Genomic DNA, 16,876 nt, shown 5'->3' on the forward strand with positions numbered 1-16,876 from the left:
GGACGGGGGTCTGCCACCCAGGCGGGCTGACATCTGTCCCCGCAGGGTTCACACGGGGACCACCCGGGACCTCCCACGGTGGCCACCCCAGCTGCACGTCCCGCGTGGGGCTGCCGGGCGTCCCTAACCGGGGGTGGGCACCCCCGGGGGGCGCAGGGACCCCCGTCGGGAGGGGGCAGCGCTGTCAGCATCGCCCTGCCGACCCTGTGGGGTCACTGCATGGCGCTGGGGGGGGGGAGCAGGGGGCAACGCGCCCCCCAGGAGCGGGGGGCACAGGCGCTGGGTGCCCCGGGGTGGGGGGCACCGGACGGGGGGGGCACAGGGACCCGCCGGGCTCCCGGGCGCGCCTCGCCCCGCCCCGGCCCCGCCCCCGCCCTATTTCCCGTCGCGCCCCGCGGCGGAAGGGGCGTGTCCGGGGCCGGAAGCGGCGGGCAGGGCGGCAGCCGGTCCCGGCCGCGGCGCCATGTCGGGCCGCTGCTGCCAGGGGCAGACACCGAGTCGCGATATCCCGGGCCCCGGCAAGCGCCTCGCCCTGCCCGACGGTGCTCCGTTGCCTCCCGGTGACTACAGCACCACGCCGGGGGGCACCGTCTTCGGGACCACGCCGGGCGGTGAGCGGCGGGCCGGGGCCAGGCCTCTCCGGGGCGGGGGGGTGCTCCAGCGGGAGCCCCCCGGGTGCCGCCCTGGTTTTGCGGTGCGAACCGGACGGGCCCTTGCGTTGGCACGGCGGCGTGTGGGGAGCTGGGGGGCTCCTGTGCCGGTGGGGGGCCCCGCCTTGGCCGGGGGGACGGGCGGGGGGGAGCCTTTGCTTTGCCGGGGGGCTCCGTGGGCACCCGGGGTCTCTTACTCAGGTGGGGATGGTGGGAGGCTCCCGCTTTGCCCGGGGGTTCGGCTGCAGGGCTCTTGCTTTGGGGGGTGGACGGGTAGCGGGGGGGTGGGCGGGGACCCCCGTTTGGCAGCAGCGTTCTCGCTGCGGGGCTGGCACGGCCTTGCTTGGGCCTGGGAGCTCCGTGTGCTGCCCGGGGTGGGTCCCCCTCCCCCGGGCCGGGGTCTGGCTTAGCAGGGCCAGGCTTTTCCCTGGAGCTCCCACCTCGCCGAGAGGGTGCCAGGGCCAGTGCAGCGAAACAGCGTCCGCCTGGGTGTCCGTGCTGGAAAACAAGGCTGCTGTTAGTGCTCTTGGGCAGCCTTGCAGGGAGCAAACCCAATTTGGGTTACTTATTAATTCTGATCTCTAATATTTGCTGTTTCCTCTGGCAGTAAGTAAACGCTGGGGCCTTTTTTTCTTTTCCCAAGTTGCTCTAACTTCTGAAAGTGCAGTGCTTCTCTACTGCAAAAAGAGAGTGGGTCGGTTCCCTCTTTCTTTGCCACAAGTCTCGTTGTGCAGCCCCGTTCGCTGTGCTGCGTGTGAGTACCAGGAGTGGTATCTCTTAGGGATTCGGTCTTCAAATAAGAATAAACTGATTGTCGGAGTTAGCGGCGCTCGCTGCCTGCTCGGAGTGGAGGCAGCTGAGGGGGCTGCATGTACACAGCCCGCAAGCTTAGCGTTTATCTTGGCTGCGCCTCGCGTGTCTCTGTCCCTGCGTACTACAGCTGGGACATAATGTGCGAAGCTCCCTAAAGGGCTTGTTCATCTGAAAGGTTTTGCGTCCACGCCGCTTGCTTGAGTGCCTGTTTATTTTGAGTAGTTTGGCTTTCGAGACAAGCGGCTGCTGTTCCAGATGATGACACCGGGCACCAGACCAGTTGCATGTATTTCCAGCTACAGCAGCTGCCTGCAAGAATTTTTTCCATATCTTTAAGAATTTTTCCCCTGTCCTGCTGCATAAAAAAAAGAAAATCGATGTGAGCTGCAGGAATGATGACACTGTACCTGAAGTTCAGCCAAAAGAAGAAACTAAATGGGAGGCAGCGGAGGATGTTTTGTTTGTCCCTCAGACCTACTGGTCTCTTTACAACACAATATTTCAGGGGTTAAAATTCAGAGAGAAGGGGGAAGTCGGCATTGCTGACTCACTTGGTTTTTTGTGTTTGTGCAGAAAAGCTTGCTTGGGGAACTGAAGTTCTTGTGTTATTTTTGCCATATGTTCTCGCTTCTCTGAAAGCAGCAAATAACTGAAGTACTTAAATACTACTCGCAGTAATTATGCCATGGAAGATGGAACGCGAATGACTTTCTCAACTATATTCATGTGCTCCGAGTAACAGAATAGAAATGAACAATTAACAGTGCTGTGCAGGGTAATGAGCCTTCCAGGATTATCATCTCTGTTGGAGAGTTAATGAATGTCTAGAGTGTGGAGGAGAAACACAAATGGTGTTTATTGTTGGGGTGTGTGCACCTGGCAAAATCCACAGTGCTCTCGTGACTGTGTGGTGCTTGGGTCTGTCCCCAGCCTGTTCGGGGACAGCTCGTGCTGCCGAGGCCCAGCTGCAGGCACTGGCCGGTTGCCTTCAGGTGTTGGGTTCGGGTGCTAAAAGGAGGAATGATTTAAAACTCCCGAAGGACCTGGGGGGGGGGGGGTGTTAGCCTTGGGTTGTTGGTCTGCCTTCGTGGTCACTTTGCAAAGAATTCCTTGTCCTGCACGGTCTGGAAGAGCTCTCGGGAAAACATTGTCAATACATTTCACAGCAAACTCCCCAGATGAATGCCCTAAAGTGTTGCTTTAAAGGGTGCTGGGGCCAGGCCAGCTTGGACTCAGAGCCCCTCTGCTTCCTGGGCTGGGCTCTCTTCATCTGTTTTCTGCTAACCCATCTAGCCACTGATGCAGGCAGAATACTTTGCATTGCTTCTTTGTAAATAAGCCCTGACTGCTGTAGAAATAATCTTGTGTTTCAGAAGCGCTTGTTTTAGGTGCTTTTGTTACATGTGTTGAACATTTGCAGCCCACTGAAGAAAGTCTGTGATTTCCTGCAAAACAGTAGGTTAAATCTGAAGAATCAGAAGAAAGAAGCAAATCAAGTTTGTCATGCAAAACTTCTGACTAATTTCAGAGAAGAATTGAGGACTGTAATCTCTGAAGTCATCTCTTTGGCTGTAGGCAGCGCTGGGGATGTGAGCGATGGGAAAAGGGCTGGGTGCCAGAGCTAGAAACCCGCAGCAGCAGTGCTGGGTGACTGAAGGCTTTTGAAAAGGTCGTACACCGCAGCTACGGTACGCGGAGTTACGTGCACAGCACTGAGATCCAGTTCTTAGGCAGGTTGCTTTTGAGTCTTCAGAAGTGTTGAATTGACATCCTAAAATACAGTTTGGATAAGAGAGGCCCATCCGAGGAGGGCAGGCAGTCATGTGTGGTGCTCTAAAGTGTCCTCCTTCTAATCCTGGGAGCAGCACAGCCCAGCCTGGGACTGATGTGAGTGAGCAGAGTTTCACCGTGGGTTCTGAGCCTTCGTTTGGTGCCAGCAATCAGAAAAAAGGACTTGATTTTCCCTTTTCAGCTACTTTCACAGGTCTCTCTGGGCTCCGTGATCACCGTTGGAAGGGATGGTGGAACAAAGAAATTCCCTGTCCTCTGCCAGCACAGGCAGTAGCTGTTTTTCTTACAGCAGTCACAGTGGTAAAAAAAAAAAAACAAACAACCCAAATGCTATGAAGAAGCACAGAGGAGCATGAAAGAGATGTGTGATCTTTAAGCACAGTCTGTTCTCAGTATTCCCTTTGTGCCTGTTCTGGCTCCTCGCCCGCTTGCTGAGGGCACACGCACATTGTCTTTAAGTAAAGCCCACGTGCAGTAGTAGCTGGGGAATCCCAGCGGCTCGGTCTGTCATGAGCAGAGATGCATGGCGAGCTGCAGAGCTCGTGGCGCAGAGCGGGTGGCAATCTCGCAGTGCCTTTTGCAAAGGAGCTGCCTCCGGTGCTGCTGCTCGGCCACGGAGGTGTTGGCTCTTTCAGTGGGCATGGGATGGCTCTTAGAGCAGCGCAGCTCACGGTGCCTGTGCTCCATCAGGGAGCAGAGAAGGAACAAGGTGCGGTACTGGACACTTCTTCAAACCTAGTGTTGAAAATATTCAAAGTGAGCCAAATTCTCATCTGGACTTCCCAACTTGTGCAGTGAGGCAGTCGGGTGTTGAAGCTGTGGTATAACCAGGGCTTTCAGGGAGCAGAGCAGTTCCCATGGGGTGTAGTCCTTCATACTAAATACTCTCCCTTACAACAGGAGGAGAACTGCTGTTAACTCAGCTTGACATGTTGGAGGCCCATTTATGGCCTGGGGCTGTGCCTGTTGACAGCGGTGGCTGGGTGTCCTGCTCTGGCTGTCTGCAGGGTGTTTGCTGTCGTAAGCTCTGGGCATGTGACTGCCGGAGGAACGTGAACCAGGCGTGGAAGCTCTTGTCCGCCTGAACTGTGCTCTTAATACCCGGTACATGAGCTGCAGTTCTAGGAAACCCCATCCTCGCCTCTATGAACCTCCCAGGAATTTAAACTCCGCTTGCAGGCCTGCCTGCTAAACTCAACTTTGCCTGCCTTCTCAAACCCAGCAAACTGCTATAGCACGGGTCTGAATTGGGTGTGATCTCCCCTTGGATCTAGTGAAGCAACTCCAAATTCAAAATCTTCCAGTGAAAAGGCTTCCAGCATTTTGTGAGCTCATTTGCACAACTTTCTTGAAACATGATATCCAGCTACATTACTTTATAGCCATGCTTCAAAATAAAGTGGGTTTAATGTTCCTGGACAGATGTTAATGGAAGCTTGTTTCCCTGCACGTGTGTATTTTTAAAGTTTTTCAGAGAGTACCCAAGGAGAAATTGCCTTTCCCTCTTGCAGGAGCAGAGCAGTAAGGGCCTGATCCAGAGAGGAGGTTTGCAGGCCTCCTCTTGAGGGAAGAAAAAACTGATTTTCAGTACTTTCTGGGTTAAGGCTGCAGTCTGTTTGGAGGGATCCCATTTCTGTGTGTGGTTTTTGAGCTTTTTCCAATGCAATTCCTCTGTAAGGAACGAGCTGTTCAGTCCAGTGGTATTCCTAGAAATCCGTGCCCGGAGCCGAGCTGTGCTCCCGTAGAGGCTCGCTGTAATGTGCTGGAGCTGGCTTGTTCCACGTGGGGCAGGGAGAGTAGGATGTGGTCTGGTTAACCATTAAAACAGGTGGGCATTAACAACTTTGTTTTCAGGCCTTTTGAAAGGTGTCTGTGACTGGGCTGGACAGGCAGCACCTGGGCTGCAAAATAAACACCCGTGCAGGAATTTTCCTGCTGGGCAGTGTCCAGGGTGACATAAGGAGGTGGTGCTACGTCCTGTTACCTGGTGTGTGCGCTTGTGTCCACCTTCAGTTCTCAGCCCCGGACAACTTAGAAAAGCCTGTTACGTTTATGAGCTGAAATTAAATTCAGTTTACTGTTTCGTTGGGTTTTGCTGTGACCTTGAGTTAGATCCAGCCCCTTCCACCTATCGCATGCAGCGTCAGTCTGGACTTCGGAGTCTGTTCTCTCTGTGCACCAGACCAGTAGCATTAGCTATTACTTGGGTACCGGACTCTTTCATACTTTTTTTTTTTGGCAGATAGTGTTAATTGTATCTGGCTTTCTTGCACAGTAGCACAGAATGAACAGAGTAAGTGCTAAACAGCAGGCACCATTTTAAATGACTCCTGTTGTACACGCCTAGCTGCGAAGATGGCCCAGCTGTATTTCATGCATTCAAATGCTGAAAACTGACAGTGTTGTTCTCTCCCTCCAGGTACCAGGATTATTTATGATCGTAAATTTTTGATGGAGTGCCGCAATTCTCCGCTTGCCAAAACACCACCTTCTGACCTTCCGGACATTCCAGGTGTTACAAGCCCAAATGTGGAGGAGTTGAAGATTGAGAACAACCATGTCCAAAACTGTGATGAGAAAGTGAGCGCAGGTGAGCGCATGCAAAAAACAAGTGATGTGCACTGCTGGTTCCTAGAAATACCACAGTTTACCCATGGACTGGAGCCAGGAGATCCCTATAAGCTATGGTCAATACTCTGATAACTTGCAAAATCAAAGTGTGCTTGATGTTATGGGGTAATTAGGTTCTCATGGGTATTAGGTTCTGCTGTGGTCCCTGGTAATGTGATGTTTTTTTCAATTAGTTAAATGTAATTTGTCATAATCAATTTATTCTCACTAATTTAGCAATTGGGAAGCTGCTGCTGGATTAATAGTCCTGTGGGGAGAGCGTGGGTGCAGTGTTGCTGCCTCTCTATCCTGGACCATTTTGCAGCTGCTTTGCATTTTTGAAAAATATCAGATTACAAATTGGAGTAGGACTTGCTTGGGGTTTTAATATCAGCCTGGGTTGTAAATTCCTTCTGCCTTTTTTTGACTCTGAGACTTCTGGTGTGCAAGTGAGCTCAATTTATGTAGCTAGGATGTAATACCTGATTTGTATATATCGATTATCCAGTAGCCATTGCTCTCTCTAGGGGGTTCAGCAGAAGCTTGCAGGTGTGGATAAGGTAGCAAGGTAGAGGTTAGTCCACGGGAGAACAGAGGTCACTGGCCACTTTGTGCACATCAACACTTAACTAAAGGCACTGTCGTAGGAAAATGAGCAAGTATTGCTCTTGAACAGTTTTTTTTAAAGCTATTACTTCTTGAAGCAACCTGAAACTACCAAGTATGATTATCTTCTCTCTAAAAATAAACCTCTGAATGCTCATTAGTTGGCTAAGCAAAATCTTTCTGGAGTCAATATTGCTTAATATTTTTTGTTACGCACTGCTGTGACCTTTAGTGGCTTGCTGGATTCTCTGGCACACGGAAAAGCAGGCTGCATGCTGGATGCCAGCTTCGTTTTGGCTCTTCCAAAGAAGCCCTGTCCTCAGGAATAGATCATCGCTGCTCACGTTGGCATCCCATCAAACTGCCTGAGCTGTGGTAACAGCTGTACAGAGAATAAGTTGTGAAATGTGCATTTGTGTCTTTGGTAACAAAGCTTCTACCAGTGATTGTCATCAACATTATTCTTTACATTTCTTTTTAGAAGGAAAGCCAGGGGTGGAAATAAATTAAAGGGCATCTTCTCTACTTTTGCTCATCTGTCTGGGAGTAAGATCCCCTCTGGGGACAGAGCTTACATTTTGCTTGTACAAGATGGTTTTCATATCAAACTCGATGCCTGGATGCAGCTTTTAAGTCCAAACCACCACATTTCTGAAGCACAGCTGATGGTTGTTCCTTCAATAAAATATTAGGTATTTAATGTGAAACTTTGAGGACTCATTTGTGTGGTTTTTTTGGTCCCTCTCAACAGGTGAGGAAGAGCAGTTTGACATGGACATCTAAAGCACGTGCCCTGAGAGTGCTTATCCAGTGAAGAACCAGGACTTTGTCTTGAGGATTCCCACCAGCCAGGCTTCAAAGTAGCCCATGCCTTGAGTGCCTTCCTGCTTCCTGGGAAAGGCGGTTTCTTCCCTTCCGAGAACAGAGCGTGTCCCGTTAGAAGGACCGAGTCTCGGCCTCTCTGTGTGGGTGCGAATACCCAAGCGCAGCCCCTGATGATGATGGGCCTTGGAGTGCCGGAGGAGACACTCTCAATGATTGTTTTTTTTGTTTCCAGTTTTATGCTTTTGTTAATCATTTTAATACTGTAAAAGTTACAGAAATGCAATATAAGGGAGAAATAAAAATCATTTCGAGTCTCCTGGTATGGAGATGAATGCAATAAATATGGCTTCTGTCTGTTACTCATTCCAGTAAGAAACTACCAGCTTGTTGCAGAAAAATCAGTCGGGTTGTCCTGTGTATAGCCTTGAGATAAGCACTCTGGCTTTTGGGGAAACCCAGAAGCAAAGGCTGAGATGCCTTAAGCCCTCTTGGCGAAACATCTGTGTATGTCCCACAGGCAACACCTGGTCACTGCTGCAAGTTTCAGTGTGCTCTGAGTCTGCTGCCAGAAATAGTTAGCAAAAGCTGTCCACTGCGTGTTTCCAGGTGGTTCTTTTGTGAGGGCATGGTGCGGGTGGCTGTGAGCTCCTTTTTTCCATCCCTGATGAGGGGCAGGGTTCAGTCAGGCTACAGGTGGAAGCAGCTGAAATCAGTTCAGAGAGGGGCAGTGACCCTGAGCTGCCTTCTCCTGCCCTGCTGGGGAAAATCCTGAGCCTCTAGCTGCTGTGCTGCAATTCCCGCTTCCCAAAATAGCGGATCTCCTCCAGCAAGTGAGTGCTTAACTGCTGGCTTTTTGATCCATGCTGAAACTTTTATGCTGATTTACGTTTGTTTGCCCTTTTTATCACTTGGTGTGCAGGGATTAAGACTTCACACTGACCTTTGGAAAAGAGAGGGTTTAGCTGGTAGGTTAGAAATAAGTCTGTCTGGTTTTGAGAGGGGAATTTTCATCTGAGAAAGTAATTTTACTGCGGGAGTGTTTGACTTGAGCCCCCAGAGAAAGTATCTACGCTTCTAGTCTCAGCGCAGTTTAATAAATGCGTATTATGGAGCAGTCTCTTACCGCACGGCCGCGTTACTGCTTTAGGGATGCTGCTGATGGTGGCATCTCGTGGTGGTGGTGGTGGCTGAGGCATCTCAAAGAAGGAGAATGCATATTAGGACGTGGCCTGAACCTCCCACTTCCTAAAAGACAATGAGCGTCTGTTCAAATCTGTCGCAGTAGATAGCATTTAAATATCTGCTAATTAAGCTAAATTGTGACATTATGATATGCAAGCCTTTAATAATGAGTAACAGAAGAAACAGAGACAAAGCAAGTGCTGCAGATAAACTTGCATTTTTTACAGATAAGATTAAGTGTTTCTCTGAAACCTTAATGGGAACAGATTCAAATTTATTGCCCTCAGGTGTCACTTTATCAGTATTGCAGCTCCGTACCAGTTGCTGGGTTTTATGATGTGCGCTTAGAGAGGAGCTGCTGTCGCCTCCGACTCGTCTGTCTTGCTAAATTAATATTTTCAGCTAGAAACAGCACGGTGAGATCGCGGTGCTGCTGACAGCGTCGCGCAGCAGTTCGGATCCGCGTGTCCGCAGGGCCCTCCTGCTCTGGTCACCACATCACAGTAGCCTCCAGCTTTGTTTTTTGGGGGAGGCAGCAGAAGACTTGGTTTTAAGAAAACTTAGACTTGGTTTTAAGAAAACCTACCGTGTTGATGTTAATTGGTCCAAAGCCGGTTCCTTTAGGGTAGACTAAAAAAGCCATGATGGACTTGTGGGGTGTTTGCAATACCGAAGTCTACGCGCTCAGTGCTGAAGCTTGTTTACCTGCTCTGTCCTAACCAAAATGTTTGCAATTACTGCTTGAGGGTGGGTTTACACCTGGAAGAGCTGTGTTGATGTAACCCTTGGCAAACGGGTCTCAGTGGGAAAGGGGCTCTCTGCACCCCTCTTACTCTCCTGAAATACCCTTCCACCATTACGACGCTGGCTTTAGCTGCCGTTACGCGGGGGTGAGGTTTCGGGGGGGGACGTGGTGCCGGTGTCCCTGGCTGCCCTGGGCGGCAGCACCGTCCTGGGCCCCTCTCGGAGGTGCCCCCGCCGTGGTGCCATCCCGAGTGAAGGGCTGCACATCCAGGCGGCTCTTTGGGGAGAAACAAGCTGATTTCAGCCTTGCTGCTTTTTTTGCTATGAGTTTCTGACCCGCAGTGGCCCAGAGGTGAACGGGAGCCTCGTGGGGTTGGGTACGAAAGTGATGCATGTTTTCTTTGGAGTGAGTGTTAACTATTGCAAGCGATGCTTTTAAATTCTGTTCCCTCCCACCCCCACACTAGAGGGTAACAAGTGTTTAAGTGTTAAGTATTTTATCCGTGCCGTGACAGCTTTGCATCGGTATCTGCGTGCTTATGTAGATCTGGGGAAAGCATCAAAGCGCCAGGTGCCTCCGACAGCGATTCATAGCCGATAATTCGGAGAGAGGGAGAGCACCCTGCGAAGCACCCGGCCAGGTGCGAGAGGGGGTCCGGGAGGGCCAGGGCTCCTGCTGGCTTCCCGGTGCGGGGCCCTGGGGCCACGAGCACGGCAGCGCAGTCGCTGGGGGCAGAGCGAGTCGCTACCGGAGCTGTGAACGCGTGATGCCGTGACGTGGCACTCGTCTGCATTCGCTCTGGTGCGATTTGTCCCAAACCCGTGCCTTGAACGTCTCCTCCGCCCGTGGCGTGGGACCACGCAGTCTCGGCATCCCCTGCTCCTGTCCTTTGCGGTTCGCCTCCCTCCCTTACACCCCCAGCCGGTGCTGCACCCTTCAGCCCGGCGTTTTTGGATCCATCTCCCACATCCATTCATATTCTAGCGCTCCAAACTTGCCTAAGCCACGTAAGGCGCAGCTCAGCGTTTCCAGGGCAGATCCCTGCTTGCCCAGGGTTTGTTCCTTGCCCGGCACTTGCCCCAGCGGGCTGAGGAGCTGCTTTTGCCGCAGGCTGAGCCCCGTGGCGAGCGCAGGCTGCTGCCTGGCTGCCCTTGCAGGCTCGGCGGGAGGGGAGGCAGCCGTGGGTGGCTGCCTCGCACAGCTGGGATGCTCCGGGGAGGTCCGAGGGACAAGTGTTGCCCTTTCATTGCATTTTCTGTCCCTGCCCCTTTTCGTCTCGAGCAGGGCAGAGCGGCATGCCTGTGTCCTGCTCCGCGTCCCAGTCACGGGACGAACAATACTTGCCTGACCCAGCTAGTGCCTTAATCCACCATTTGTACAAATATTACCCTGGGCCTTTGATAAGCCCTTCGGTCTGTTTGCTCTCACTCACGCTTTCCTCGTGTGTCCAAAGTAAACCCAAATTTACCTCCTGAGGCGCAGGCAGCAGCTCAGGCAGGTGGTGGCTGCGACTCGCTGCTTGCATCCAAGTCTTGCAGCATGGATAGGCAGCACTCCCATTACAGCCAGGGCACTTTTCCTGCCAGAAAACCTTCCCCGCATTGGGAAGGCTCTGTCCTTCCTATGCCAATGTGTAAGGATGCTAAAGCCAAGCCAGTCCTTCCAAAAGCAGGGACCCTGCCAGCTCCCGGACACCTTGGGGAGGGCAACGAGATGCTCCACTGCCTCAGCACTCGCTGTAGGGTTTCTGCTCTGCAGCAAAAGTCCCCCTGAGAAACTGATGCAAAAAGCGGTCCCTTCTGCCCAGGTAAGGCTCACAAGAGCATCTCTGAGCGGGGAGACAAGAGCAGGGTCTGGCCGCCTGCGCCTGCCAGGCCATTCCCTGCCCGTGCAGCGGGAATGGGGTGAAATCCTCCGCGTCCCCCGTTCCTGCGGTCCCACCGCCCGCGCAGTGTCCCTGCGCCAGCAGCCTCTGGCCCGGCGATGCCGAAAGGTCACCCTGGAAAGGTGCTGAGCGCGGGGCCTGCAGGAGGGCAGCCCGTGCCGGGCAGGAGACCCGCAGCAAGGCTGGAGCTGTGCCCCCGCTTTATTGTCCTGTGTGTCTGGGCTCCTCTGTCACGCAGCTGATGTGTATTGGGGCAGGAGAAGGGCCAGGCGGCAGAGCTCTCTCTGCTCGGAGATTAGGTCTCCGCTCCCAGCCCAAGCCTTGCAAAGCCAGGCTCGCTAGCAGATACCTTGCCTAAGCATGGCAGTGCAGCTTTATTGTCGCCATCCACACTTTGATGTTTTCCTTACAGCCCTGGAATCTCAGCCTTTATTTTTCCACCCGGCTCTTCCCAGGGAACGGCTGCCTGCCTCCCCCTGCCCCGCGACTTTTGAACCCGCTGCTCCATTTGAAACAGGCTTGATGGAGGGGCAGAGGTCGCAAAGATACAGCTCCCAGCAAGGCTGATGGACGCAGGGGGCTGGGGGGCGAGGAGCTGCTGAGCGTGGGAGAGCGAAACCTCCTGGCTTCGCTGCCGGTGTGACAACGGGTTTTGAGAGGGAGTAGCAAACCTGCGGAGGAAGAGGCGAAAAAAATTTAATTTTCTTTCATCAAGAGCCCAGATTGCCAGATTTCTGTGCAACCCCCTCCTGCCAGGGGTTAGCCCCACACCTCCTTTGCCCACCCTTGACAGCTCCTGCAAATGACCCTCTAATGACGGGATGGTCCCAGTGTGAAATGCTGTCGGAATATGTAAGCGGCCCAGGGGAGGGCCTGCGCGGGGCGGGGGGCACCAGACACCCTTTGTTTATCCGCCGGCTGGGATGTGGATTGGGGATAATCAGGCTGGGCCTGGGATGTGGAGTCGGGGCTGCTGGTCCCAGGAGGGGAGGGATGGGGATGGCCACCTGGGCCACCCGCTGCCAGCCCCGACGCTTGTGGTCCCGCTCGTCCCCTCCGCCGTGCCGGCCGTAGCCGGGGGCCGGCGGTTGGGCCCCATGTGTGTGCCGTGTCCCCATCCACGGCCGTGGGAGGGGGCAGCTGTGAGCCTGGGGGAGCCCGGACCCGCGGCCGGGGCTGCAATGGGGGGGGTTGGCCAAATGTGGGGACGGACCCTCGCTGCCCCAGGAGGATCGTCCCCCCCCAGGGCTGGCACATAGTGGGGCATGGTCATCCCTGGGGGCACTTGAGGCTCTGGGCATCGTCTGGGGCTGGAGCTCTCCTGCTCCGACTCCCAGCCCCATCACCCCTTCGGGTGGGCGACCCAAAGGAGAGCTGCCTGCACCGGCCACTGCACATGGCTTAAAATTCATTGGTATTAGAGAACATGGCCCTTCCCCTTATCTCCAAGGGGTAAATAAAGGTGGAAAATCCCCTTAGCCCTCCTCTTCAACGCCTGCAGGTGCTTCCCTGCTTGTTCTCGAGCAACCCCCCATCAGGGAGGGAGCAGCTTCTTCGTTATCTCATGCCAACTTTCCCGTGCACAGAGCTGTTGAGCATCTTTTGCACCGTTCAAGGGGACACCCTTGCTCTAGCAAGTTACGGTAGCAGCCCACTCGCTCTGGGCGTTACCGCCCGGCATTGCTGGTTTCGCCGGGCAGCGATGGAGCAGGCTGCAGCCGGAGGTGATCCCAGGGCAGGGAGAGCCTCTGGGTGTAGCAGATGCACAGAGAGCTGGAGGGCATTGCACCCTGAAAGACCATTCGACAGCAAAAATGGGCTGTGGAAATCAGCAGAATCTACCAGGCATTTTTAATATATATAATTTATTGATGAATTATACAACCACGACCCTTTCACTACTGCCCCATCCAGCGAGTGGTGGAAAAGCTTTGAGCAAAGCCATCGTTTTACAGAGGAAAGCAGCACACGAGCTGAGATGTTCAGGGCCGGTAGGAGGGCTGGCGGGGGCTCAGACCCACCGAGCCCGACCTCGGGGCTGCCGTATTTCCAGAGGCACGCCTCTTGCCCGTGCAAACCCTTTCTGGTGAACAGATGAGGCTTTGGAGAGGGACGCAGGAGCCCCAGGTCTTTTGCGTGGTTCCCTGCATAGTCCTGGGTGAGGAGCAAGTTTCATAGGTTAACGGTTGGACTCAATGATCTTAAGGGTCTTTTCCAACCTTAGCAATTCTATGATTCTATGATTCTATGATGGAGGTCGCTGCCTCCCTGCCTGCTGCCAGCCAGCTCCTCCCGGGACCGTGCTCAGCCCCGCGGCTCGGGGCAGGCTGAGATGAACCCCTGCCTGCTGCTGCCCACGTGGCGCTGCCGGATGGGCGCTCTGGACACTGGGCTAACACATTAACTTTCCTTAATTGTAATAGAAATCTGATAGAGTTTTAATAAAAATATAATAGAAGTCTTAAGAGAAAGGCCTAAACCCCGGGGGAGATTGAAAATCCCGATGGTGCAGGTGCTCAGCGTGGCCGGACACCGGCGCTGCAGTGTCCCGCCAAGAGCCTGCAGGTACCAGCAATAGCTATCGCGGGCAAAAGGAGCATCGCCATGGGTAGTGCGTCGTGGCAGGGAGCGATGCTGCCACCGCTCCAGCCCTGCGCCCCGGCTCCTGCCTCTGGGGAGCAACACCAGCCCTCGGCTGCCCTGGTGCACGCTGGCCGCCAGCACAGCGGCTCCTGGCTAAACGCAGCCGTCAGGCACCCACCGCCTCGGTGCTGCAGCGAGGCGTCTGACGGCCTCCCCTGCGCGTAGCCTGGATCCGTCCATGCGGTGCGGCCGTGCGGTGCTGCAGAGCCGCTAACACCCAGGCACCCCACTCCTCCTCCCCTGGCACAGCCAGGGCTTTGCCAACCCACGGCCACGCGGGATTCGGAGGTGGCGGGGGCTCAGGGATGCCCCGGTCTGCGCGTTGGTCGTGGGTTGGGCGGCCAGTCCTCGGGGCCACTTTCTGGGCAGAGATGTGCCCCTTCCCAGCAGGGGACAAGCTGCCCTCAGTTGCAGCCGCACTCCTCGATGATCATGTCCTCGTGGTGGCGGACGACGATTTCGCCCTTCTCGTAGTAGAGCATGGAGAGGGGACTCATCCTGATCGGGGAGCAGGCGGGGCAGGGCACCTGGTTGGGCTTGTAGAGCTGCAGCAAACTCTGTGGGGAGACACGGGAAGGGCAAAGCATCACCCCCTGCTGCGGGCTGGCGGGGCTGGGGGTGCGCGGCGGGAGCGGAGGCAGCAGCCCCCTCTTACCTGTATGTAGGCATGGTTGGTGGGCTTGAAGGTCTCGTCCACGGGTGACGGACACTGCCCTTCGCACCGGTAGGCGTTGTACTTTTTGGGGTAGACGATCCAGCTGCCCCAGCCAGTCTGCTCGAAGTCCACCATCATGTCCACCCTCCTGCACAAGGACCTGCCCTCCTCCCCCGGGACGGCAGCGGCAGCGTCGCTCACTTTGATCCTTTGCTTCTCCTTTCTGTTCCTGCGATGCCGGCGGGTCCCCGCGCCCTGGGAGCCACTGTCACGCATGACGTGCTTGGAGGTCTCTGCTGTCCTGATGAGGCTGTGGTCTCCCGGAGACTTGTCCCTGGAGAAGACGAGCAGCAGGACTCCGTCCGTCACGTCCTGGGGCAGGGCTGGCTCCCCGTGGCCAGCATCGCTCGAGACAGGCGAGCGCGTCGTGGCAGTGGCCGGGGTGGACGACCCACTTGCCTCCCACTGCTCCCTTCCCGTGGGACTGTGGTGCCCAGGGGCCATGGCTTGGTGGAGCCAGGACCGGAGCAGGCTGGTGACCTCAAAGACTTTCCAGGAGGCCTGGGTGGAAGAGGGGTTGCCGGCCACGGTGCCCAGAAAGAGCTGGTGGGCACAGGTCCCGCCGCCCCGGCACCTCTGCCGCCGGCTGTGGTAGATGTCCAGGGAGACGTCGCGGGCCGGGGAGAAGCCGGGCAGGTGGACGCGGAGCTCGGCCAGACTCACCTCCTGGCTGCTGGAGAGGGAGGACATGTCGAAGGAGAGCGCCCAGCGGGAGCCGTTCTGCAGGGAGCCTGAAACCCAAGGGGCACGGTGAGGGGACCGCCGGCTTTGCCAGGGAGTGCCAGCACCGGAGGGGACGGTGCCCTCGCATGCTGCTGGGGAACGATCCCTGCGTGAGAGCCCAAGGGTCGGGGGAAAGCAGCCAGATCCACCCCGAGAGCCAGCGAGAGCACTGGACAGTGCCGGTCCCGGGGAGAGGGATGCTCGGGGACCGTGTGAGTCCCAGGGACAGGGATGCCCGGGGATGGTGTGGGTCCCGGGGACAGTGCGGGTCCCAGGACAGGGTTGCCCAGGGACGGTGCGGGTCCCGGCGACAGTGCGGGTCCCAGGGACAGGGATGCTTGGGGACAGTGCGGGTCCCCGGGACAATGCTGGTCCCAGAACAGGGATGCCTGGGGACAGTGCGGGTCCTGGGGACGGTGCGGGTCCCAGGGACAGGGATGCTCGGGGACAGCGTGGGTCCCTGGGACAATGCTGGTCCCAGAACAGGGATGCCCGGGGACGGTACAGGTCCTGGGGACAGGGATGCTCCAGCACGGTGCCGATCCCGGGGAGAGGGATGCCTGGGGACGGTGCGGGTCCCAGGGACAGTACCGGTCCCGGGAACAGGGATGCTCCGGCACGGTGCCGGTCCTGGGGAGAGGGATGCGCGGGGACAGTGCGGGTCCCAGGAGAGGGATGCCCGGGGCCGCGGCCCCACTCACCGTGCGGGGAGAGGCTGAGGGCAGCGGCGGCGGCGGCGCGGAGCGGGGCGGGAGGGGCGCGGAGCAGCTGCAGCATCAGCGGGGGGCAGCGCGGCGGGGCGCGGGGCGCGGCGCGGGTGGGTGCGTGGGCCGGTGCGCGGGTGGGAGCGCAGCCCAGGCGGAGCAGGGCGAGGGCGCAGAGCGCCAGCGCGGGAGCGGAGCGGAGCGGGGCCCGCATGGCTGCAGGGGCCGCCCGCAGCCGCCCTATTTGTACAGCGGCCCCGAGCGCCGCCCCGGGCGGCCCCGGCAGCCCCCTCCCCGCCGCCCCGGCAGCCCCCTCCCTCCCCGCCGCCCCGGCAGCCCCCCCCCCGCCCGCCCGTCCCTCTTCCCATCCCTCCGTCCCCAGCTCCATCCCTCCGTCCCTATCTCCATCCCTATCTGCCCCCCGCCGTCCCTCTCCACCTCCCCCGTTCCTCCCTTTCTCCCTCCCTCCTTCCCCCCATCCTTCCCTCCCTGCCTCCAGCCCTGTCCATCCCTGCCTCGTCCCTCCACCTCTCCATATCCCATCTCTTCTCCCCGTCCCTCTCTCCATCCCTCCCTCCTGGGCTCGTCCCCACCACCAGCTCTCTCCGGCCCTGCCCTGCTCTGCGGGGACACTGCTGTCCCCCGCACCCTGCACTGCCCGGCACCTGGGACCCCTGGCCCCAGCGCCGCCCCCCCGGCAATCCTGTCCTGCTCCTTGGAGAAGGGACCAGGACATGGGTGGCCATCGTCCCCGTCACTCCCTCAGCCCTGTCCAGGCAGGGGCTCTGCCCTGCTTGGTTTCCCCTTCTCCCAGCACCATCCAGAGCAGGACCAGGGGAGAGGGTGCTGAGCACCCACTGCTCCTCCCCGCTGAGGGCACGGGGTGCAGGACAGGACAACGGGGCCCGCACCGCTGGGTGCAGGGGGATGCCAGCCGGGCGGCCCAGGGGGAACAGCACCGTCCTTGGGTGGGCCTTGCCCACG

The 16,876-nt window shown here is 56.8% G+C and overlaps 2 protein-coding genes across 2 annotated transcripts; one reads left to right on the plus strand and one right to left on the minus strand.

The window, feature by feature from the left end:
- Positions 1-400: 400 nt before the first annotated feature.
- On the plus strand, positions 401-7,636 carry EIF4EBP1 (eukaryotic translation initiation factor 4E binding protein 1). The gene is made up of 3 exons (XM_087763079.1): positions 401-611; positions 5,674-5,844; positions 7,222-7,636. The coding sequence occupies exons 1-3, from the start codon at positions 464-466 to the stop codon at positions 7,251-7,253; spliced, it is 351 nt and encodes a 116-aa protein (XP_087619205.1). The 5' UTR covers positions 401-463; the 3' UTR covers positions 7,254-7,636.
- Positions 7,637-13,043: 5,407 nt separating this feature from the next.
- LOC104016061 (nodal homolog) lies at positions 13,044-16,106 on the minus strand. The gene is made up of 3 exons (XM_009468883.2): positions 15,890-16,106; positions 14,406-15,196; positions 13,044-14,307 (listed from the first exon to the last, which is right to left on the minus strand). Exons 1-3 carry the CDS (start codon positions 16,104-16,106, stop codon positions 14,155-14,157), a joined length of 1,161 nt encoding a protein of 386 aa, XP_009467158.2. The 3' UTR covers positions 13,044-14,154.
- Between the last annotated feature and the right edge of the window lie 770 nt (positions 16,107-16,876).

The sequence above is a fragment of the Nipponia nippon genome, unplaced genomic scaffold, assembly GCF_047370975.1.
Source record: "Nipponia nippon isolate SJK-2023a ecotype South Korea unplaced genomic scaffold, ASM4737097v1 scaffold_27, whole genome shotgun sequence".
Taxonomy (NCBI): domain Eukaryota; kingdom Metazoa; phylum Chordata; class Aves; order Pelecaniformes; family Threskiornithidae; genus Nipponia; species Nipponia nippon.

Bases quoted from the DNA above. Each gene is read 5' to 3' on its own strand.
- EIF4EBP1 (XM_087763079.1), top strand. From the start codon at position 464: ATGTCGGGCCGCTGCTGCCAGGGGCAGACACCGAGTCGCGATATCCCG. The intron at 612-5,673 runs GTGAGCGGCGGG...CTCTCCCTCCAG, and splicing joins CTTCGGGACCACGCCGGGCG to GTACCAGGATTATTTATGAT. The intron at 5,845-7,221 runs GTGAGCGCATGC...CCCTCTCAACAG, and splicing joins TGATGAGAAAGTGAGCGCAG to GTGAGGAAGAGCAGTTTGAC.
- LOC104016061 (XM_009468883.2), bottom strand. From the start codon at position 16,106: ATGCGGGCCCCGCTCCGCTCCGCTCCCGCGCTGGCGCTCTGCGCCCTC. The intron at 15,197-15,889 runs GTGAGTGGGGCC...CTTGGGTTTCAG, and splicing joins CCTCAGCCTCTCCCCGCACG to GCTCCCTGCAGAACGGCTCC. The intron at 14,308-14,405 runs GTAAGAGGGGGC...GTCTCCCCACAG, and splicing joins CCAACCATGCCTACATACAG to AGTTTGCTGCAGCTCTACAA.